The sequence below is a fragment of the Musa acuminata genome, chromosome BXJ2-3 (assembly GCF_036884655.1).
Source record: "Musa acuminata AAA Group cultivar baxijiao chromosome BXJ2-3, Cavendish_Baxijiao_AAA, whole genome shotgun sequence".
NCBI lineage: Eukaryota > Viridiplantae > Streptophyta > Magnoliopsida > Zingiberales > Musaceae > Musa > Musa acuminata.
The window spans coordinates 5,403,634-5,428,759 of NC_088340.1; the positions used below are offsets into that span (position 1 = coordinate 5,403,634).

The following is a 25,126-nucleotide window of genomic DNA, read 5'->3' on the forward strand; positions in this document are numbered from 1 at the left end:
TGACAAAACTTATTTATCCTATTCAGAGTTAGAAAGTCAAGTACTTTCTAAACATTAATCATTTTTTTTAGATTCTTTTATTTTGATGTAAGGGATCTCAGTCTAGAGATTTTATGTTTTATATATGTTTTTAATGTTTCATGCACATGATCGAACTTGTACAGTCAAATGAATTCTGTTTAGTGCATCGAATGCATCCAGGAGATCCTATGCAGGTCTAAGTCCGCTTGAAGTTTACCAGTAATAGTGGAAATTTAATCGACCATACACTTTCTCTTCCTTCAACACAACCTTGGGAAGGAAGCCTCACAAATTTATTGAGTAAACTACAAAACTTGTAAGGCTAGGACTAGCATTTGCATTCAACCATAGAAAAGAAGTCACACAACTCATCTTACATGAGAGATCGATACAGTTCCCCAAGATAAGCAAAACATAATCTCCTTCAGGAGTAAAAGCTGTAGGTGGAAGAATCTACGAAAATATTCCTCAAGCCCCCTATTGTCGAAGCAAACATCATAAGCACCCCAACAATGATGCAGCCCTATCAGAAAGAACCAGCAAAAAAATCCTCATGCGTCAGGTTTTGCACATCTGATTCTTTATAGATAACAATACAATGAATCAAGTAATAGTTACTTGCCCAATTAGCAACCCAGTGAAGGCTAAATCTCTTTGGCTTCTTGATTGCCAACCATATCACACAGGGTAGCTGGAACAATGCTCAGAATGTAACCAAAGTTTCAGGATTCATGTAGCAAACAAAGTATTAATTATATTAGGAACAGTGTTTTGACTCACGAAGTAGGAAGTAGGTGTAAATCCAAAGCCGCCAAAGAACCCCAAGAGATCAGCGAAGAATGGAAATGTGACTCCAACAAAGAGAGTGAAGGCTGCAAAATGAACACGCTTTTAGGTCTGCAGTTTTCATGATATTTACTGTGACTTGTTATTCTTACCGACGTAAGCAGATCGAGCAATCAGACGCAGAGCAATTCCAGGTGGAAGTTTCAATCTCGTGATCAGTATGCTCTCGATGCTGTCGAAGACGGGCATTGCATAAACCTGCAACTCATCCAAATTAGTATCGCCAGTTCTATGAGACATGTTAGCGATACTGCCATGAAGGCCAAGACAAGCAGTCGGTGCCGCATGAGATGAGCATATGTTTCACTCACTTGGTAGCTTCCAATGACATGGATGACCACCATGAGGTTGGCCGCCGCGATGAGCCACCGCGGACGCTTGAGTGCCATGAGCACGTTGTCGTCCACCTCCTGGCCGAAGGTCCAGTATCCGGCCATGGCCACCGGGAAGTAGCAGAGCGCGGTGATGAAGTAGGCCACGACTGTGCCCTTCCACATGGGCATCCTCGAAGGCTTGGTGGGCGTGGAAGGGATGGTCGCCTGGATTTCCAGGATCACCCCGTGGCCGGCGTAAGCGAACGCCACCTGCCCCAGGGCGCTGAACACCCTGAACATGGAATCAGATGCGGTGGTCATCTTGTACGCATAGCTTACGTTGCTCGCCGGGCCTCGAGCGAAGCAAGCCACCCATGTTATCGTGGAGTAACTGCAACCCCAGAAATGGAGGGAGAAAACCATTAGAATGGGTAAGTATCGACCTCGATGGATCATGCCTTTACCTTAGTGACATGACTGCTGCTGCTAAGGATACAGCAGCAATCGAGTTCAGGTTGGGGAGCTGAGATAGGAAGAACTGAATCGAGCCAAAGATGCAGATCCAGTAGGACTGGTGCAGCTTTGTGCTCTCGGGATACAAGATCTCCATGAACTTCTCCAGGCACTTGCCGCCTGTGACCATGTACACCGTATCGCAGCCGACCTGGACGATCAACTGCTGAGGGACGACGATCCACAGCCCCAGTCGGGGACCGAAGGCGTACCGCCCGAGGTCGCTATACCGATCGAATCGAGTCCCCGGCACGCACTCATGGAGTTGGATCATCAGCCACAGGGTGTACAAGGTGATGCACCAGGAGACCACCAGTGCCAGCGTCCCAGGACCCCTGCAACCATCGAGACCCGACTAAGTTATTAGCTTTAGTTCTCCCTCAGAAACAAGAACTCATCGATGTCCGACCATCCCAAGTGTGCCATGGCATAAGGCAAGCTGAGGACGCCGGCGCCGACCATCGCCGTGACGTTGTGGAACGTCGCGTACCACCACTTGGCGCGTCGAGGGCTGGCCTCCTTGGAAGCATCATCACCGGCCACCTGAACGCAGCAAAGCAGAAGAGTCATTGTGCTATCGACCAAACAAATTGGATCAAATGGAAGCATGCAGTGCAGAGCCCTCCGAGACCTGAGGAAGGACTGAGGTGGAAACCATGTCGGTTGAATGGCAATGCTCTCACACTGATGGTTTGGTGCAACTGCAGCGGTATTTGTAATGGCTCATCAGTGGAGTGTCATGATTCATATGGTTGCTGGGAGAGAATCTGGGGCTCTTGCTTTAGGTGATCAAATATAAAATTCTTGCCCCGAGCATCTTAATTTGCACACTTGATCATCCTGAAAAGGAAAAGGAGAGGCTTCAATTCACCAAGATGATCGGAAACATTATCCTTGACTGAAAGATGGGATCTGTGAATTCTGTATTGGATAGTTGTCTCACAAACAGCCACGAACACAAGTAAATAAAACATCTTTAAACCATGACTTGGCATCAAGATCGACTTAGTGGTGTTAGGTGATCAATGAGGTAGTGAAATTTGACTGAGGTAAAGATCAAGCATAACTATCAATTCTTTTGTTGCTTGCTTCTGTTGGGTGTTTACTATATGATGATGATGATGATTATTATGAAATTACTGTATGAGGTGCTTCCAACTTTCTTCAGGTGATTCAATTGTCTCCTTGGAAATGGGAGGGCCAAACTCGGCTGGTGGTAACTAACCTTTGAATGAGTAATATCAATTGAGACGTTATGATACAAGTACTGAGAACCAAATTATATGCGCATGTAATGATGAGGGTATATGATTTCGAAGATCTTCTTTTGACTAAATTCCAAGCTCTACCTGGTCACTTTCTGCAAGAGGCCCAATTCAATGCATGTCTTATAAGATATGCATTGTGGAAGCTTCTCAAGCATGATTATTCTTGGTTATGCACCCACATGTTGCTTCTTTGATCTAAGAGCCATTAGAAGATGGTATTGCTAATAGTCAATCCATTAGGGAGAAGCTTTAGGTTACTATTGCTTCTTGTTAAACCAAGAAAATGTAAAGTAGCTTCTGCTTTATATTCAATTTTGTACTCCTGTCAGTCCATATATATTATATATATGTATACACTATTCATCAAGAAAATGTAAAGAAATCTGTTATGTGCTTGTTTTCGTGTGCTTCACCAAAAAGTTCATGGCTTATGTCACTTGGAATAAAGTTGAGGCTATATCTATGCAGGCTATATCTCTCAATGTGCCACATGATTAAATAATGATTGGAATTTGGTTCCATATCAGTACACTTTGTACACCTTTAGAAGTGTCTTCCAAAACATGATAATATTACGGATAAAATATCTCTTGTAGATATATATATATATCCTACTTAATTTATTTTGTACATATGTCATGTAGATGTATGTTAACCTAGATATTGATGTTATTCTCTTGTCCTCTGTGGAAGCCACGTGTACACAATCCATAAAATGTTCGATATTAACTGATGAAAGAAAGAATAAAGCTTTGCGAAGCCACAGTAATCCCGATTATGATATTTTGTACAAATGTTATAGGGATTATAGATCGGGTGGTTTAACATATGGATGATTATTAATATATTATTCTATCTTTACCGATACCTAATCGATAATCTCGACAATTACATCATTGACGATATGACACATAGGGCCAACACCACAAAACAATTACTCCCTATCCCTTGCTTTAGCGTATGACTTCATGATCTCATTCATAATCGAACAATACATATAATGTTCTAAAAAGCTATAGAGTTATGTTCTAAAAGTGGCTTCCCCATCATATTGACTTAACATGATCCCATTTATAATTGAACCATACATATAATGTTCTAAAAAGCTACAGAGTTATGTTCTAAAAGTGGCTTTTGCATCATAATTTTAGTATGCCCCGACATAATTTTAGAGTTATGTTCTAAAAAGCTATATAGTTATGTTCTTAAACATCAAATGAACATTTATCGAGTATGTCGTGACATAATTTTAGTATGATATTTTATTGAATACATTCAAGATCTTTTGTCAAATCCATTTATCTCCCAACATCACGCTTCGCTTGTAATGTAATAGATTTGCATTTAAACCAAGGTTGACTCCGAATGCTCTTCACATGTCTCTGGAACCAACTTGATCCCAATCTGAATCTTAATGCAAGACATGAACGGTTTAACGACACTAATCTACACATGAATCATAAGAAGAGTGAGTATCTGTGTCGATGAAAATTCGAATCTCTATGCCTCAACCTCAACACCCCCGCCAAGGCATTATCCCTTGAACGCACGAATCGATCGATTAGATATTCCGAATCATTCATGGCACGAACGATATTTTCTATTGTTATTTAACATGACATGGTAGTTTACAATCATTAATCGAGCTTGGGACATACATGAGAAGAGATACTGGTACTCAACTCAAAATGAAGCTGGAAAGCACAACTTGATGGGGTGCATGAAAGATTACCTATTTACCGAACGCAGTGGTATTTCTTTCTTGCAAACAAATGGGAGAGAAAACACTTATCGAGCGCAACTTGATGGGGTGCATGAAAGTTTTCCTGTGAAAACAAATATAATGAAAAAGACTCAATCCTGTATATGGTCCCGTAGAGAACTCACCAGATGGGAGCCACCATGCTTTTTAATATCCTTCGGCGAGAACACATTGCATACACTCATCGAGATCAAGTATTGCTGAAGAGGAAGTGGACAAAACACAAACAACAAACGACTACTACCAACTCCGGTTTAGATCATATGCTGATACGATGGGTTTAGTCATTATGCGCTAAATATCTTCACTAAATGTTCCATCTTGTCAACCCACATTTGTAACTCTGGGTTTCTGGAGATCTAACGTTGGTTTTTTGCATGTCAATAGTAGATGCAACCAATCACAATCAGAGCTTCTACATTCGTGAGAACGTGACCTCTTGCACTGTACCGCCATTGGCAGAGATCGTGTAGTCACAGAATACAGCTACAACTGTTGTTTACTGATCATGCAGGCAGTAAAATATTAACATGAATTCTGAGTACAGAAATCTCTCGAAGATATAGTAACACAAGGGAGTTACCTCATTGTGATGTATGTATACTATACACCATATCTCCTTAAAACCTTGCTCAAGGCTGGCATCACATTATATGCCTGATAAGATCTTCTCAATTCTATAATCGAACCCACCTGAGATAGTAGATTTAAAGAGCATCATTATTCACAATTATAACCAATATGTAAGCAGCCAATATGAAGAATTTATAATTCAACACAAACTGCTGCATGATGCATGTAACTACAACTTGGAATAAGAAAACCACAATGATGAACCACACTTACAATGATTAAAACTGATGTAAGCCCAACTGCAAATCCCTCATTGATATGACGTAAATAATGATCAAGCAAGGTAGAACTCGTAGCCAATACACTCAATAATAATCCTCCTGCAATATCTCAAGATACACATACACTGACTATATATCACTAGAAATTATCTAGTACTAAGTATATGAGATACATAATAGAAAATTTAAATGATTTTTATAGAGAATACCCCAAAATCGAGTTGAAGTTTGAATTTTTGCTAAATACTCTATAGTTGCTTTTCCAGGTTTTACATTTGGTATCCTGGCACCCATTTTTGTCATGTAATCAGCAATTTCTTTCGGTAAGTTTGCCTGCAAGTTGGATAGGCAACATTTTCAGTTCGATGAATCTTTTAAATGCCAATCTTTTTTCTTAACCATACATCCAGATTTTCATCCAGGTAAGATCATCTACATTTTAGCCACAAATATGTCAAAACCACGAACTAAATCTTAGGTTAGTTATGGTTCATTAAGGGAATGGACTGATATTTCTGATCATAGCCATTTCCATGTGCAAGCAAAAAATACACCATGTCATTAAATGCAACAACAGTCAAACTCAACCTATAGTGTTGATAAAAATGACTTAGAAAATTCACCACTTAACAAAACCAAAAGAATTTTTCAGATGAGTTTGAATCATGAAGTATATCTTGTAATCCGATATTACAACTTATCAAAATATTGACATTATAAATTGTTTGAAAAGAGAATCATAAAGGGATTATCTCTAGAGAATTCTGAAAGGTTTTAGAAGAGCTCAAATAGTTGGTACGTTCATTAATATTAGATTTTGATTATTTTCTGCCTGAATAGAACTGTCTCCATTTTGAAATAAACTACGATCAATGGTCATAATTTTAACTTGTTTGTTGTTGATTGATAAGTGTCTAATATGTAACCAAGAAAAAAGAAATGAAATGCAATGCCAATGATATAGTTATATGATCTCAGTCCTATAAGATTTTTCAAACCAGCAAAATGAAATGCCAATGATATCGAGATTTTTCAAGTCATAGGATATATTATGAATTTTCAATATGTAACAAAAAAAAAACTACTTTTTTGCTTGAAAAATCTCCATATTGGGAATCTTGATGATGTTCCATCTATTAACTAGAACAAGATCATTTCTCTAGCCTCTAGCTATTGTTAACCGAAGCCAAAACAAATGTCATGCTCATGTTCACCTATCAGCATGCAAAATAGTTCACAAGTTTATTTTACCATTGGCCTTTCAAGCTGAAGAACAGCTGTTAGTCACAAGAAACTTGAGCATCATGCTAATAATAATTTTAAGATTCAGATGTCTTAGTTGTTGTTCCTTGATGCAAGGACTACCGTATCATGCCTACCGGTAGTATCGGTGCATGGGCGGACTGGTACATATCAGTCAGTACCAGCATACCATATGTCGGTATGCTAGTACATACCGGTTTTTAGAAAAGGCTGAAAATGACCCAAAATTCACAAGAAAAATCTTTCTTAGGTTTTTTTTTATCATAATTTAATGGTAATTATATTATATTTAATTAAGCATAGAGTGTATATGAGGTATAAATAAATGCATAAGGTTGTGATGAACCCTAAATACCGCGAATTCAGGCGTAACATGTTTAATCTTTGTAATTATGCATTAATATGCCTCGAATTATATGAAATGATGAATAAAATATAGAAAGAAGCTAAATACCTTCAAATTGGATATAAATTCCATTAGATCCTGAGTTCGAATCTCTGTTTTATCCAAATCAATAGCTTGAATGCTTGATTATCATTAACTGCCAATTAGGAACTTTAATCACAAGCGAGAGTGTAGAGTGTGAGAAAGAGAGTGAGAATGAGAAAGTAAATGAGCATGAGAGTGATGGAAAGAGGGGGAAGGACTAGATTTAAAGCCCCAAAAGCGGCCCCAGTGGTCAATTCGATTGTTGGGGTCAAACTTGACTCAATTTGGATCGATAGTAGTTAAATTCCAACCAATAATGACTCGTATCGGCTGATACATCAACTGTATTGGCCGATACTTGACCCTTTTCCTGTGTACCATCCAAAACAGACTGATCCGTGAAACAGTCAATTGGTGGACCAGTACATGCTGCCTGTTTCGAACCATTTTGGTTGGTACATCAAACGTTGCCTTGATAGACTGTAATAGTCATAATCAGAATGGATACTCTAATGTCAAATATTTAACCCAGATACTTAATAAATTAGAGATAGTTCTGAATCAATAAAACGACGGAATTGTTTAAAGGAGACAATATTATTCAACGAAATAAAGTCAATTGGGATCAGTGCTAGGACGTAGGGATGAAGGAAAAACTGATAAGACTCGATTATACGTAACAAAAAGAGATTTGATCGCTCTCAGACCTAAGTAAACCTGATTAGATGAAACAGAAGATAATTCGGTCACTCTTAACATGACAGTTAAGGTTGCCCTCTAGAGAGCTTAATGGTGAGATCGAATGTAGCCAATCTCAAAAAGCTGGTATCTGATGGTTTTTTTTTTTTGTTGCATCAAGAGGAATAGTGGATTCATTGCCAGAGTTCAGCCCAAAAGCCAAAATATTACCACTTTAGAAACCATTAACCTATGCAACATAATTTTGTCTAAAATTTTGTTCTTCCTTCTAATATATTTTCATTCTATTAGTCTTTTCCTTAAGCCTTTAGGACTTAAAGCTCCAAATTTTTGAATAAAACTAATTAAACTACTACTCTATGTTCGAAATTATGACTTCATAAACAAAACAAACTTTAAAATCATTGAAGGAATTCATGAACAACTTGACTTCTTGATGTCATAGATGTTATATAATCAATCAATATGCAGAATGTACCAAGAAGTAACACAATCAAGCATTACAAGGCTAGATAAAAGCTTGTGAAAAGTCTTATACATATCACGCTGGCACGTGTCCACTGTCAGATGTACACGTATTACACCAGTAGGTTTCTGGCATGACATGAAGGTAGCATGAGATAACATAATGTGATAAATCTTGCAGGCATACTGATAGTAGAGGTCATGAATAAGAAAGACATTAAACAACAGGCATTCAACCACATGTAGGATGTGGATTCAATCATAAACAATGGTTAACTTGATGATACATGCAACTTGTCAATGGTGAAGATATATTGGAAGCTTAGCAGCATGTTACAATAGTACAATATACAATGTATGGGTTCGCAAGTATGCTAAAACCAAGCAACACCTAACCTAGGATTCTGAAGACCTTGACTATGATCAAGTGCTAATGTTAGGCATAACATGCTTCACATGCAATATCAGCCAAACATTGTTGGAGTCGATCAAGGTAATTTTTGGTCTTAGGAGTAATATTTGTGAATATGGGTGCATCTTAAAGTTACAGACACAGCCAATGAACACTGCAAACAGTCCAAAGGAACAGCCACTTGCAAACAATATACTACATGCAAGATTGTATAACATTGCTAATAATAGAATTACTTGTAATTATGCATTGAACATCTAAAACAAACTTTCAAGAAAGACACCGTTTATAAATCATCCAGCCACAATTTGAGCAATTTAAATATGAACAAAAAATAACCAATGCATATGAATGACTAGAAACCATAAACCCAAAAGAATGGAACAAGATATACTTACAATGTCAAATATGTTGAACAAAAAGACAAAAAAAGCATAAATGGTGTAGTAAACCCATGGTTTTGCACCAACAGAAGTCCCAGGGTTTAAAATATCTTTCAGGTTTTCCCAAAATGGTGCCCCAAAGATACTGTCGGAAAAATAACTGAATATTAGATAAATGGTTAACCTACAAATCCAAGTTAAAGATAAAACCACCAAGAACATCTGTGATTTTTACAAAAAAAAACAATTACAATTAGATCAAAAACATAGAAGAGAAAACAACCTTGCCATGATACTCGGAAAAGCCAATAGATACGTGGTAGTAAGGACAGGCTGCATTCCTGTAGGATTAATGTTGAAAGGAATATACGGCTCCACCTCAGTAACTGGTGACCCTCCATGTCTAAGTGGCCAAAAAAGCTGTTCAGTAGTTATATTATGGATATTGAAAACAAGGCACAAAAAGACAAGCAGCAAAAAAAATTGCAATACTTCAGTACCATGTTCAATATGTACAAGTCATTACATTTCTGTTGACAGTGCTACATGCATTTACTATTCATTCATAGGAAAAACTTGTACCAAAATAATTAGCATGAGCCAGGGCAGTTAGTGTACATCAGTTTCTGAAATGCTCTGATTCATAGAGTACAAGTACAGAACAAGCCAAAACAATAAAAAAATAAATGATATTTCAGCGTAACATGTTTACTCTAAAAGGTAACACAAATAGGATGCCCAACACCACAAGAAGAATTAAACTTAAACACTTGTAATTTCAGATCAACAACTTATCACAAAAAAGGAGACATCTGTCTTCTTTTTTTCTTCAGCATATAAAACATTATTTTCCAAGTTAAGAAGAATAAAAATGTGAGCATGCAACATCAATAGCTAGCTTATTAGATCACTAGTTTCAACAATAAATATCATGGTTTGACGTACCGCCTAAAACGGTATGGTACGGGCGGTACATATTGGTGCGATAGCTGACTGAAACGTAGACTGCCCTGTACCAAGCGATATAACAGTTGCAGGGACATATCGAGTGATACACGCTTCATATCAAGCAAAATGGTCGAAATTTAATCATGACCGACTTGTATCCATCGGTAATAGTCGGATTTTGACCAAAATTATTCAAGGGCCCAGATTAAATTGGTTTTTGATTGCAAATTTAACCATTAGACTCACATCCTATTTTTTGAACGTCTATTTAACGTCTATTTTCTGATTCGGTCCTGGTTCGGTCTCCGATGGTTAGTTGGTTCAATCGAACCAACTAAAACCGATATCAGTGACAACCCAACCCTAACCCTCGTTGCCGCTGCCGCTCTCAATCCCGATGCTCGCAAACGCTGTCGCTGCTCACCACTGTCGTCGCTCGCCGCTGCCTCCTTACACTCCGCCGCCGCTGCCGTTTCCTCTTTTCACAGTAAGCAGGCTCAACACCCCCTTACACTTCCTTATTCTCCTTCTGTTAACAGTATACAGTATACTGTTAATATTGTTAGGTTTATTTGAAATTATTAATTTTAAATACTGTTAATAGATTTTCTTTATTTAATAGAATATTTTAATTTAAAATTTTAAATAATTATATTTATTAATTATATTATATATTTTTATATTTTAGGATCGGCCAAAGACTAGCACGACCAATCGACACGAAATTGCAGTCCTTGATAAATATTATATCAAAATACCAAATCAAATATTATGGATATATTACAATCTTCCAACTTAAATAACTTAACTTCAGTTTTTGTTTTCTTTTAGAGTACAATTCTGATTGAAGATACAATAAAGGAAAACCATTTGTGACAGTTTGGACATGTTCAAAGAAGACCTAAAAGTGTTAATCAACAATGGAAGTCAATTCAAAATTAGTGATGCAAGAAGTACAAGAGGACCAAAAAAACATTCTTAGGAAAATTTTGGTGGTTATTAATTTAATGAGAAATATTACACACAACAGAGCTAAATTGATGGAGAAAAAAAATCTTTGTGACCAATTCAAAATTAATAGTATCATATGCTTTACTTTGCCAGTTACATAGATAAAAGTGGTAGGAGAAATTTGAGAGCTACTTACATATTACACCCCGTAGTTAACTACCTTTAGTATTCTGATCTCTAAACTTTAAAAAGTTACATTGGCATCCCTATAGTTAAGAAAGTAAAACATCTAGGTCCATTTACCCTAACAACGTTAATTTTATCAACGGAAACACGAAAACAAAAAGCAAAAAGATAATTTTAATATTCGATGTCGACAACAGCGCCGTTGGTACATACCGCCTGTACCGAGCAGTATATTGTGGGAGGATGAACCTTGAGTAAAACTACTTGTAACATTGTTGATTGGGAAATTATGAGATTGCTAAATGTATTAGACTATTGGACAGCAAAGATTAAGATATAAATAGTTTTAAAACTCGTGCTACATTTAAGGATGCCAGATAACAATGAAAAGTAGAAGAAAATTGACATGACGTCACCTTGTTGAAGAAGCAAGTTTAAAACCATAGTATTGTAACTTGATCTTCCTACAACCTTCAGTAACTAGAACGGCCCACATCGTTACCACCATGAATATTCCAAGTACAGAAAGTATATAAGGCCACCAACTCAGCATATTTCCTGAATTCAAGTTAAAACAGAATAAATTTGAACTCCAAGGGCAAAAATGTCATGTAGCTATGCGTAGACTAGAGAAAGCATAAAAAATTATTGTAAATGACATCTCGAGCAGATAATATCTGGGAATTGGGCAAGATCAATATCACCAAGACTCTGAACATCCATATTATGAATTGTATTTATTATGTAATAGCATGCAAAAATGCTTTTGTAAGTCAAAATTAACTGTCAACAATAATCAAGCATGATTATTGAAGATACTAAGTATCAGGGGTTGAACTCACCCAACAACAACATGCAATCTATGATGTGACAATTATAAATGTACCTTTGTCATTTTAAAGCTTCTTATAAATATTTTCTTATAACATAAAAACACAAAAACATAAAAGCCATAATATTTTATAAAAAAATATTTTCTCCTTTATGTCCCATATCTCCATTTTGTTCTCGCTGAGGAAAACACTCGGATAAACATCCAAATCAGATTCTGATATCCATATCAAAGCAATAAAACATGAACAACCAACAGTCTTCATTTACCTAGAATGAGCTAGACCAAATCAACTGACTATTATAGTCTCCATTTACCTAAAATTTATCATATCAATGGGGAATAGTTCATCAAGTAACTCAATGAACACAATAAGCATTTACAAACAAGAATATATAGGACATTGGTGGTCAAGGAATAGTAGGTTGTTTGTGGATTCTAAGCTGTCGATTCAAGCACTTAGATACTAGCATAGGATCATAATTATCATTTAGATTCCAAAATTATGCAATGTATTAGGACATTGGTCCCCTGACCCCTGAACTATTGGTAAAACCATCAAAGTATAGATAAAGCATTCGATTGGAAACAACCTCTCTCCTTAATTGAGTAAGATAGCATAAATTGACCCATCTAGACCAAGCACTGGTAGGAATCTTGTGATTTGGGCCATTCTTCACCGATAAATCATTGGATTGAAGGCTTGGAACAAGGTTGTACATACTGATTTGATACCCATCCTAATCCCTTCTCTTGTTTTTAGAAATATATGTAAAAGAAGAAATAAATATCGAATAAATAAGGAAACTAATGATCAGACAAATAAAACTGACCTGATAACTGAGCTAACATCTTCTGCAAAGTCTCGGTATAACCGGTCAATATACCAGCACAGATTATCAATGATGAACCATGACCTGCAGTACATAACGAGAACCAGAGACAAATAGATCAGGCATCAAAAAGGAAATTTGCCTAATATTATTTGCATTCATAGGCATAAAGAACTAAAACCACTTCAAAAATCCAAATTCTGCTTGCAGAACATAAATTAGCATCATCGCTGGTTGTTAATATGTTTGAAGTTTGGTGCAGAGCACATCCAATTTATTTTGGTCATGACTAGCTTATTAGTGCTAAAATAAACAAAGAAATGGATATGAAGGTAAAGAATAACTTCTCCAATAAGTCAATTAATGTACAACGTCAAAATGAAGAAATTAAGTAGCCATATATGTAAGCCAAGAAAAAACAATCATTTCAGCATGGCACCTAGGAAAAACTCTACTCAATTAAGAATAAATGACACTAACATTAGCTGTACCAGTAAAAAAAAAAATTACCCAAAATTATTCTAGAATGCCAGTTGACTTCAAAAACTATAAGGCCAAAACACAAGCAAAGCGAATTAGCACCAAGTATTGTGACTAGAATACGCAATAGCATTGGATAATGAATCATTAAGAAAAAAATTGGACTGCCTTCTACAATATCTATATAGTTAATCATGAGGACGTCTATGAAACCAGAAACCCAAAATCATTCTAGAGTCTGAAACTTTACCCTATGACATATTATAAATTAACGTTGTTCGAAGATACTTATTAGATGAATGGTGAATAACAAGGGCTGTCATTTCATGACAAGGTAATGATGAAACATTTTCTACATACAGCATGTTGTGTCAATTAGAACAATTCAGGTGAAAGCATTGTCCTATCCATGCCAACATGGGTCTAGATAGTGCATGTCCAAACTATTAATGAACTACGTGTACCAATTTATGCCAGTCTGAGGACTTATGTGTTGCATGTAATGTTTTTGTTGAGTTATAAGGTCCAAGTACATTTTGTAAAATACTTGTAAATACTTTGTATGTTGGGTCATTTTACAGACTGTTGATGTGGCTAGTTTAAAATGCCATGCTTGGTTTTCACCAATTTATAGTCTTGCACAATGATAACTTGAGTATAGGCTTCATGAGAAGACTATCATCTGTTTCAACAACTATTCATGACAGATCCCTTAGATGATTTTCAGAGTCAGACTTGAAACGGAGATCTTAGGGCCAATGATAAAGGTGCCAATAACTTTCCTTCATTTTAGTGCATGATGGACATAGCACATCTTACATAATCTCCATTGCTAAAGGAGCTTTATTTAAGTGTCCTAGAATGGAGCAGGGATCTGCAGTGGTGGCAAAATTTCTTGCAAAGTACACAGGTATTATGCTTTCAAACTTGGCTCTCTCCCTATGGCATGTTGTAGATCATAAATAGAGTTGGAGTTTGTAAGTAAATCTACCAACACAGCACATATCATATGTCACCTCAAAGTTGGTGGAACACTCGAAATAATTTGATGAGGTACTAAAGGGTAGATTCATCCGCCATTCAAAAGTTGCCCTTCAGTCCCCAATGTTGTTCCACTAGTAGCACGGGAGTCTGTCTTTTCATGGCCTATGGGTATATAATACAAATATTAAGAACCCTATCCATTTCACTTCATACCTATTTAATCAATTCACAAGGCAAATGATTCCAAACTTGACTTCAATGAGGTTATTGGAATGTATGGATTGTCGAGGGAGACAAGAAGAAGACTATATGTGTCACCATGCACAAAGCATATTCATAGTAATGTCCTCCATATTGGCAAATAATCAAATCCTATTTTTACCTTGATGCACAAATTCCAATATCAAAGTATGAATTTGCAAGCTAAAAGGACTCCAAACTTGACTATGAAACAGGTAATTTGGAAGAATGAATTGCTGCAGGAGATAAGTAGAAAACAATGAGCCTCACCAAACATAAACTATTCAAATATAAACTAATATTCTTTGTACTAACAAATGCTCCGACCTTATTTTGTGCCTTGATGCATGAATTCAAATTCCAGTTGGTATGCACGGTGTTTGCTAGTCTGATTAAGGACTGGTATAGAAACATACCATCTGATACCCATCGACAATATTTATGTAATATTATTTTTTAGGTGATTGCAAGCAATAGAAATCAATATACCAGCCTAATACATCGGTACCAGTTTGATACATTACTCAAACCAATATCAGATTGAGATTTAGATCCTTTCCCAGATAAACCACTTCTCTAAGAGCACCTGGACAAGTGGTTGTTTATCTTGATGACAACATGATCCAGAGTCAAACTATAGAGAAGCACATCTATCACTTAAGATCTATCAATCATATTCTATAAGAGAATTCCCTTTATATGAATATGTGCTAATTTGCCCAAGATACCTTGTTTTTGGGGCATTATATTGACAGTGGAATTGTTTGCACGGACAATATTGTGATGTTGTGGAGTGACAGACTAACAAAAGTGACAGTTGTGGTCATTTCTTGGGTTTTATCAACTCCTATTGGTACATCATTGAGGATTATAACAAGCCACACTGTCAATAGGTTTGCTGAACAACAATCAATCTTAGATATGGTTTCGAAGTGTTTGGCAGGTTTCAATGATCAGCAAGTGAACTAACCTTTATCATTAATAGCTAACATCGATATTTTGGGGTCCAAGTGTAGGAGGGCATCAGGTCGTGTGTGAGACTTGGAAGCTGACAAAAGGATTTATGCTATCCTGTTCATGAGATGGAGATGGCTGTTGCTTGAGGACTCGGAGTTTTATTTCCTTGGGTGTTAGTATTCTTAGTACAGTGGCATACTGATGCAGGCTAACACATACCAACCAGTTCAGATGGTATAGATTGATATCCACATCCATGTCAATAATAGTTAGCTGACACATGATAGCATGACATAGCATGCTGGAAGTTGAATGACAAATTTAAATGACAAGAGTTGATCAACCATGTCATGATTCACCTTACCGGTCCGTACCTATGTACCGATCGACCATCGGTATGGTACGTATTGACATATTAACACATGGTATAATGGGGCATACTGATAGACTAATATATACTGCCTATACCGGTCCCCTATTAGATCGATACATACAGCCCATACCGAGCAGTATACCGCGGTATGACGAACCTTGAATCAAGCAACGTGAAATCATTGAAAAACAAAGTTTCTTTTGCTCATCTGCACTATCTTCTTCTATCTTGTTTTCACTATTCTCTTTCTTTCTGTCTACATTCAGTTTCCTCTCTTTCACTAGACTCAGTCTATCACTATTCTTTGGTTGCAATTCATGAGTGTTAACCAGTTCAACCGAGACGTTATGATTTTACTTAAAATCAAGTGATCTGCATCCTGGTCTAGTCTCATACCCAGCAATACTAACAAAATCACCATCCTTGAACAGATAATTACAGTACTTATGAATGAAAAGGTGACCAAATCAAGATAAGAATTATTGATGCATGATTAGAACGAGATAAGCATGCTTTACAAGTGAAAATATTATTAATATAAGAGTACCATTTTAATTTCAACTGATGTCTTTGTTAATGCATACGAATTGATTAGTGGTCCCAAGTTTGAGTGCACGTATGAATGTCATATACATCATTTAATGTAATGAAATTTTTTTGAAATTTTTTTGAAAAAAAAAATTCAACTGATATATAAGTAGTGGCTCTCAAAGAAAGGCATAAGTTTTGAGACCAAGGTTCGTTTAGCTTCTTGTCACTAAACCATAACCAGCAAAAAGAGTCACAGTTCAGCATATAATAGCATTAATTCAAAAGGATCTACTGAGCCTATTAAATAATTGCTTCTTGAAGAATTGCATCACCTTACTGCAAATAGCAGTGAACATCATAGAAAATATGTGAAAGGCAAAAACATATAGATAAAGGAAGTACAAAAATAAATTAACCAAAGGCAACCACATTGTCCATTGGTACTAAAATAAACCCATTAAATTATGAAATGTTTGTGAAGAAAGTACCGAATCCCGATTCTGATATTGTATCACAAATCCACGTCATAAACATAGCACCAATAACTAATAAAAAGCTTGTGACGGCAACATGCTTGGCTCTGAAACAATACAAACATTTAATATATGAGACAACATGAAAAATTTCATACCCAAACATCCATCCATGTCATACCAAAGCTTTATAATCTTTCCTTCAAGATGATAGATCTCAAGTTCATTAATATACAAATATAAACAAAAGCCCACTGTCAAAAGATTTTACAGAAGGGAAAATAAGCATAAGCAAATAGAACCTTTAATAAGATATTCACAACCAATGGCTGTCCCATTTAATTCAACTGTTTTCAAATTTGATCCTAAAATTTACCACAAGTTAATGTTCTGAACAAGCCCCTTATAAAACTCCATGTCATCTATCGAATATGATAAGATCTGAAAGATTTTGTACAATAATTTTAAGCTGTAGTACGTAGCAATTGTGACAAGATCAACCTTTCTGTTTCTGCTTATAAATTTTAAACTTTTAGATGTAAAGTTATTGTACCTCCAAAAAATAATATTTATTCTAGATTAAATGAACCCTGCAACCAATCTCCAAATATCGGCTCATCATCTCCATCATTGAAAATCACATCTAGACATCCGTCATCTACAACCTTCTTGCAAGCAAACCTTCAATTTAATACAATGATGGTTAATGACACAAGGATAGATGGACATTTACAAACTTCCCAACCCTAGCATTCTCCTATTAAGTGTAGGACTCCCTCCAAGACACCATAGGCTAGAATCTGAATAGCATCTCCTATCCCTATCAAACTGTTCGTGGCTATCCAAGCGAACACAAATTGGACTATAGTAACCTAAATTACTGGATTTGTTTAAATTAGAATAATAACTAATTCACAGTCTCATAATATGTTCATGTCACGCCATGCCCCATTAGAAATCCGCACGCTTATCTCAAAATATCTAGTGGGCACAAATTGTACCATCCCAATTTTACATTAGTACCATCCCAATTTTGCAAAACATGGTTTTCTTTTTCAAAACTGTGTTGTTCTGATCCATGCCCAAGTTAGGTTAGATTTGAAACATATGCTATTCGCTGATAGCATGTATATTGTTCTAACAATCTGCTACGTAATGGAAAAAAATTTAGGCACTGATACAATAAAGACGCAAAAGTAAAGAATTATATTTCTTAATGATGTTTAAACATTTTTAAACCTTATAAAATGAAATAGGTAACTGCAACCATGTTCAATTATACTAAATCCCACAGGTTCATATATTTATTTTCAGTTAATGTACATTAAATAGTTAAATTTTATTATAGTTTAGGCGATTTCCTAGAAAGGCCCCAAGTTTTGGATTTTTCCTGGATAGCAGCCTTAATTTCTAGAATGTCCATTGAGAGTCCTCATCTTTTAAAATGATAAAAATGTGACAACTAGCAAGGTTAATTTTTGAGTTACCATGCAACCGAGCTAGACAGAATGAGTTAATCCAGTTCAGTGTTAAATTGACTCAATTACAGTATTTTTGAAATAGGATTATAGTGTTTTCGGTTCAACCTAACAAGCTACAGTGATTTTTATTAGGGTTATAGTGTTTTTTGTTATTGAACTAAAGGCACAATAGCACTATTCAAATATATTGCAAATAAATCTTAATTAATTTAAATTTTCATAAATATTAATTATTAGAACAAAACACTATGAATAAAAAACACTATATCTCTATTCAGAGACACTCTAGACCAAAAACATTGTAACTCTATTAAAAAAAAGGGGGAATACTGAACTGGTTTAAGCAAATTGATTTTGGCAGAAAATCACTTTTTTAAGGATATTTTGGTCTTTTTACAGAGGGAAGAATCTTGGAAATATAGAAATGAGGGGTGTTATCCGAGAAAAACACAAGGCTTGGGGCTTTTCTCGGAAAATCACCCTTTATAGTTTTATATTTTTCACTGTGAGTGACACAGGATTTTCTGCTTGTTTTTGCTAATCCTAAGCTACCACCTGGCTTAGGGACAGGTTCTTGGTCAATGGTCACCTAAGCTTTTCAGCAAAATCACTAATCATTCAGTTAACCTCTTCTTTAACCACCTGTTGGTTCTACCTCTCAATATCCCTATCCATGACAAGGTAGAGGCATTGAGTTCCCAAAAGGCAGATGATAGCCATATATGAAAGAAAAGTGGAAAAGTAAAACAAACCAAGACCAGTAAAGCTTGATGGGTATTATCGAGGTTTTTCTCAGTTGGATTTTCATAAGTATTATTAGATGAAGCAGACTCAAGTACCGCCCAACTGAATGTCACCAAACAGTAGCTTTAGATTTAGACATAAAGGAGTCCAAATCTAGCTAAGTTGAAACAAGACAAGGCAACCACTTTTTATCGTCAACAAATATGGATCAAGATCTACTCAAGGCACGTTGGCAATGCTTTCATTGAACAGCCAAGCTGCAGACTCAACCTGAACATTGCAATAAACTTGATTATACCTAAACATAACATGCAATAAGACAACAAAAAAGCAAGTACAATGTAAGTCCTATATTATGTCACTTTTAAAGAGCAGTATTGTCATATGACAAAAAAAAAATGCAGGAATCTACAATTATTGTTTCCAGATGTGTGTGTTTTTACTGTATGCAGGTGCAAATTTAGTCACTATACTTGTAACTTTGATGATTTGTCCATGCTTCAATAAAAGCACTGACAGCCCCTTCTGACCATGCTGCTTTTTGTTGATCAGATGCAATGGCAAAAGTTCAGAACCACAGATGGGCCCATGCTGCGGTTTGTATACTACAAAATCTATACCAACAGAGTGCCAAGCTGCACAACTCATGCACAGAAGGTTAACAAATTTTCCGATATGTTACTTGAGCCACCTAGCTTAGCTGTTGTCATGCATGAATCACCACAAATGTTAACAAAATCAGCAATACACAATCTAAATATTACAAGTAGATATCACAAAATAAAATTAGTGTAATAGATAGAAGAGTATCATTAATGAAAAGCATTCACCATTTCAGTAAACAATCAAAAGAACCAACAGTCACCAGGAAAATTTTCAACAGTAAAATTATCAATCATACCTGTCACTAGCAGCATATATTGAGTACTGCATTGAATAACAAGCAACAATAATACCTCCCAGTACTGCAAAACCCAACGAGGTCCACCATCTGAAAGCATCAAATCAGATATGTTTTATTTAAACAACAATTTACCACATGATGACAAAGTAAAGCATTTGCATTTCAAACATCAGTCTCACTGCATGAGATGTATAAGACACACATATAGCTTTTAATCTTCTCATGACCATCTAAACCTTCTTTCCGTAGCTTTACCAAAGATGGAACAACATGGCAGAGAACCTGTCACAAAACTAATGAGCTTTAGCACAGTGACAGAAGGAACATGGCGCACAGTTAATACACCAAACAACTCAATTGACTTTTATCTACAAACCTTTTGACAAAATAAAGTGACATCCTTAATTTAGGAAAGCAGAAATTACCCAAGAAACAATACCTATATGTAAGGACCTTGATACATTTTCTGCGACCAGAATTAATTGTCTTGTGTATTTCTCAGTTAAAGAGTGGATCCTAATTGCTTCCATTCACTCTCATAAGTGTTTTGTTAATGAATATGCAGGCAAGGTATACAGACACAATCACACCAATCTAAATACCAGTTGTAGAGACCACTGAAAACAACTGAACCAACCATCCCGACTAGTATTTATTGATCTGGGCATGAACCAAGATGAGGACCACCCTTTTCGAATGGTCCCATCACATTTTTATACATAAGCTGCAGACTCGCAATGCCACCCACCTCCTGCCACTAGATCAATATTTTTTTCCCCACCTCTACCTCCTCCTTGCCCCCCTTCTTCCATGTTGTATCATGGCACATACTAGCATACACCGGCATGGACTGAATCAATACTATTATGGACCAACATGAGTTGTGTTTGGTACAAATCAATGTTTGACTAACTATCCAAAACGGTACGAAACGAGTCATACGTACCAATCCACCAGCTAGTTGGTACACAGAGCAGTCCGTTTCGGATGATATGCAGGAAATGGGTGATGTATCAACCGCTACGGGTCCGTATCTATTGACCGATACAGATTGGTACCAGTCAAAATTTAACCGATAATGGGTCAAGTTTGACCCGACGATCAAATTGACCATTGGAGCCTCTTTTAGGGCTTTAAATCTCCTCCCTCTGCCCTCTTTCACTCACTCTCATTCTCACTCTCTTTCTCACACCACTCTCTCTTGTGATTAAAATTTCTAATTGGAAATTCATAATTGCAGTATTAACTCTCTCTAAATTACATAACAAGTTGTTTATGAGGTCAGTCATTGACCACTGGGATTCATAACCTATGGCCCAAGTAATGTCAAGAAACAAATTCTAATAGCACAACTATGTGAACTACAATGTTGCAGAGATGATAGAAATCCAATGCTTTAGTTGCAAGGAATCACTTCTCAGCTCAACATCTAAGACAGAATTATCATATGCAGAGAAGGTTCAAGTGATAAAAAACCAGAGTTAAAAGTGATTGAAAAAGTACAAGAACAACAGAGATGCAATTCATAATTGTAGTATTAAGTCACTCCCTCTCTCTAAATTACATTACAAGTTGTTCATGAGGTCAATCATTGACCATTAGGATTCATAACACCCTAAATGACTTCAGAACTCCTAGAGGTCCTATTTTCAAACTTTGTGTAGTTTCAAATAAGTAGAGATATAGTCCATGCAGGAAAATAATAACTGCCTCCCTAACTAATGCAAAACAAGAAGCTTAAAGAACCAAGAAAAAGAATAGAAAGATGATAGAAATAGATCAATTACAAAAGGAATACATCTCAACAACTTGTCAGCTAACACATAAAAGATATGCTATACATGCCTAATGCAAAACTGACCTTTGCACAGTTGTTCATATATAGGAAATAACCTCTGAAACCAAGATGAATATTTAATAAAACACTAGACACTGAAGTAAGATAGGCAACGGACAATACTGACCTTATCATTATTTGTTAACACTATTAAGGGAAAGATTGCATAAAAATAAAAATTTATGAGTCAAAACCTGCATAAGGATTGATGCTGATATCTGAGGACCAAGTCCAAGCTGAAAAAGTGATAGCTTCAGCTCACTGGTAAAGTCACCAAGCTCATCTGCACAACATGAAGAATAACACTAAGCAAAAATGACCTGGATAAAGTGCGCCATTTGAGCTAACACTATTAACCACAGAGTATCATGATAGTGTATGTCAGCATTTGCACAAGGACTATCAACACCTATACTGATCTGTGCTTTTGGAAATATGATTGCAGGAGGACAGCACAGCCCACATAAGCGGTTCATGGCATAGCACATGATTGTCACAAAAGTGAGATTCTTGATTATTTAATAGATATCCAAAATTAATTTTGCACAACCAGAAGGTATCTCCATACAAGCCAACTAGTACAATTGTTGCAATCTACCTAAATGCCATATGAAACAAGATGGTGAACAATTTAATAAGCTTCTCAAGATCATGTTTGAAAGATTAGTCAATCCAGACCAGTGAAAGGTTATTTCCACTGTGAAATTAAAATAAACTTAAGACAGACCAACCAGAATCAGTCACCCAATTGGTTTTGGATTAATTCTGATTGAAGAGGTCAATCTGATGAGAACTGATACCTTCACACTACCATGAAATCAGCTTAACCAGAGAAGATTAGCCCTTCCAAAAAATAAGCAAAAAGCCACGTCCCTCGACTTCTTTAATTAGAGATGTGAGAAACATCAATCATTACACCTAGTTAACTGCTACAAATTTTCTTCTCGTTAAGCAATTATGATTCTACGGACAAATTTATGTATGGTTTGTGTTTGTCAAAACTATAGCAATCTTTAGAAAGTCACACTTCTAGAGTTTCTTCTACTTTAGATTTATTTTTTCCCTTGTTATTCTTTAAATTAATTTTGGCTGAATCATGGTTCTACATTTCATGGTCCAATGGCCTATCCGTCTGTTGGATAGGTGGCACGAACTGCAGCACATGCCTCCCAACACTGTGAATACTCAAATCTTAAGAAAATTTTTGCATTATATGCAGACATAGCATGTGTTGGTATGCTAACATGTACCAATCCTATACTGGTTTGGCCAAAGACTAGCATCAGTCTGATACCTAAAATATGGGCTGAATTACCAAGCCATGATCAAATCTAAGTAAAGAAGAATACCTGTTGATCCAGCAGCAAAGCTGAGGTAAGTATCTGGAATCAAACGTCGATCAAAGCCGGGTAGTGGGATGAAGTAGCCAAGGCGGCTTACTATGATCAGCACAGCCGTCACAAAAAGCCTCCGTCGGATCTCACTTTTGAAGAAGGATTCCGTGGCATCATCAATTATGGACCCAAGTCGTGTGAAGTTTAAGAAACTATTGTTGAACCTCTTAGCTCTAACCTCCTCAAAGGAGGCATTAGATGCCACACCCTTCTCCTTAGATCCAAGAAGGTCAGCAGCTTCATCATCCCACATCAAAGCAAACCTTTCTTTGGCTTCAAAAGATGGGTCTTGCGTCATGTTATTGTTCAAGGAGCAGAACAGCATGGATTTCCTTGCAAGAGACAGACATCCAGTTCTCCTTTTGGATAGTGAAGGTTGCGATTTTTCATGGAAGCCACTACTTAATGGAAATTGGCACCCGAGTCGCCTACATGCTGATCCTGAGAGTTCTGGAAAAGGAAAGGAGAGAGAATTTTAGCTAGTGGAACAAAAGGAATAAAGAAAAGGAAGGTGAAGGGAGCAAAACTCACGGCCTTGCAACAGGAATTTGCTTTCAAGCGGCCGAAGGAGGCGGAAGTTGAGAAGGGTTGAAATGGCTGTATCCATGACCAGGAGAGAAACGAAGACTCCGGCTCGCTACAACTCGGACGGGTTAGGTTGCACAAGAGCTTACCGTCTAGCTTGAAATCCGGCCGACCACAACCCCGTTGCCGTGTTCGAGTGAACGCCAGTATCTTCCTCTCCCCAAAACCCTCAAAACCCTAGCTTCACCTATTTAACAAAGGAAAAAGAAAAAAGAAAAAAAGGAAGGCCTGGCAATTAGGAGAGAAATTGCAAGATAAAAACATTGATGCAAAATCAATTCATAATCAAATGTTTTTTTTTTCATTCAAACTCAAATGTAAGATCCATATTGGTGGGAAAAGAATGCAAAGAACCGGTACCAAAATACAAAGCCCGGCAATCCATCCCAAACAGAAGGGAAGAACAAGGTTTTTTTCGTGTTCTTTTCTAAAGGAACACCGCACCTTAAACGTTATAATATAAGGATCAATGGAAGCTGTGGAATGGCGTAGAGGAGGGAGGCCCACTCACTGGGGACGCGGATGCTGCGCGATTAGACGCTTTGAGACGGTGGTCATCGAACAGGAGGACGATGTTAGAGGCCGTGAGGCGGAGGATTTCCAATTTCACCAGCTTAATCGGACGCCGTTCACCCTCACGGAGTATGAGAGCGAACCGCGAGGAAGGGAGAGGAGAGGGAGGGAAAGGAGGGGCGAAAGGCAGACGTCGAGCGGCAGCGCAAGGGATTAGCTTTTAAGCCCAAAAATACTTTTACATGTTCATAGATAACCCAAAAACACACCTGACTTATGATTGGATTCACTGGCCCTATAAGTGGGTCCCACTCTTTATTAAGTCGTTGCCAGCAGTGGCATTTTCATGGGAAAAGTTACGCCATCTAACGGTGCATGGAACGCCAAAAGGATCTATCATGGGGAAACGCAAAACATGAGCGGTCTAGATTTGCCAAGTCCCGCCCGGTCGCCCAGCGACCGAATGCTTAATCGGGCAGGGATGTGTAGCAAGAAAATCCCAACATGTTTCTCGGAGGTATATGTCTCTATAATAATAGTCAGCAGCCAAACCTTTCACACAAGGATATCAAATTTCCCACAATTTCCGCACATGAGAAGTTGCTCGAGGGTTGAGGCCTTGACAAACCTGACAAAAAATAGATCGAAAC

At 36.9% G+C, this 25,126-nt stretch overlaps 2 protein-coding genes across 4 annotated transcripts; both read right to left on the reverse strand.

The window, feature by feature from the left end:
* Nucleotides 1-335: 335 nt before the first annotated feature.
* On the reverse strand, nt 336-2,457 carry LOC135606423 (lysine histidine transporter-like 6). Of its 2 annotated transcripts, none has more exons than XM_065097448.1 (8): nt 2,326-2,457; nt 2,104-2,237; nt 1,646-2,029; nt 1,179-1,572; nt 960-1,065; nt 802-893; nt 644-712; nt 336-544 (listed from the first exon to the last, which is right to left on the reverse strand). In XM_065097448.1, the coding sequence occupies exons 1-8, from the start codon at nt 2,350-2,352 to the stop codon at nt 446-448; spliced, it is 1,305 nt and encodes a 434-aa protein (XP_064953520.1). In that variant the 5' UTR covers nt 2,353-2,457; the 3' UTR covers nt 336-445. The 2 variants fall into 2 exon arrangements, with proteins under 2 accessions (XP_064953520.1, XP_064953519.1); XM_065097447.1 differs by having other exon boundaries at nt 640-712.
* Nucleotides 2,458-4,837: 2,380 nt separating this feature from the next.
* On the reverse strand, nt 4,838-24,668 carry LOC135607067 (preprotein translocase subunit SCY2, chloroplastic-like). 2 transcript variants are annotated; one of them, XM_065098557.1, is made up of 15 exons: nt 24,475-24,668; nt 23,910-24,150; nt 23,334-23,828; nt 22,179-22,267; nt 20,350-20,429; nt 20,145-20,234; nt 17,034-17,125; nt 12,981-13,064; nt 11,732-11,873; nt 9,514-9,633; nt 9,246-9,375; nt 5,788-5,911; nt 5,571-5,677; nt 5,308-5,417; nt 4,838-5,226 (listed from the first exon to the last, which is right to left on the reverse strand). In XM_065098557.1, exons 2-14 carry the CDS (start codon nt 23,983-23,985, stop codon nt 5,328-5,330), a joined length of 1,719 nt encoding a protein of 572 aa, XP_064954629.1. In that variant the 5' UTR covers nt 23,986-24,150; nt 24,475-24,668; the 3' UTR covers nt 4,838-5,226; nt 5,308-5,327. The 2 variants fall into 2 exon arrangements, with proteins under 2 accessions (XP_064954629.1, XP_064954630.1); XM_065098558.1 differs by having other exon boundaries at nt 24,408-24,668.
* Between the last annotated feature and the right edge of the window lie 458 nt (nt 24,669-25,126).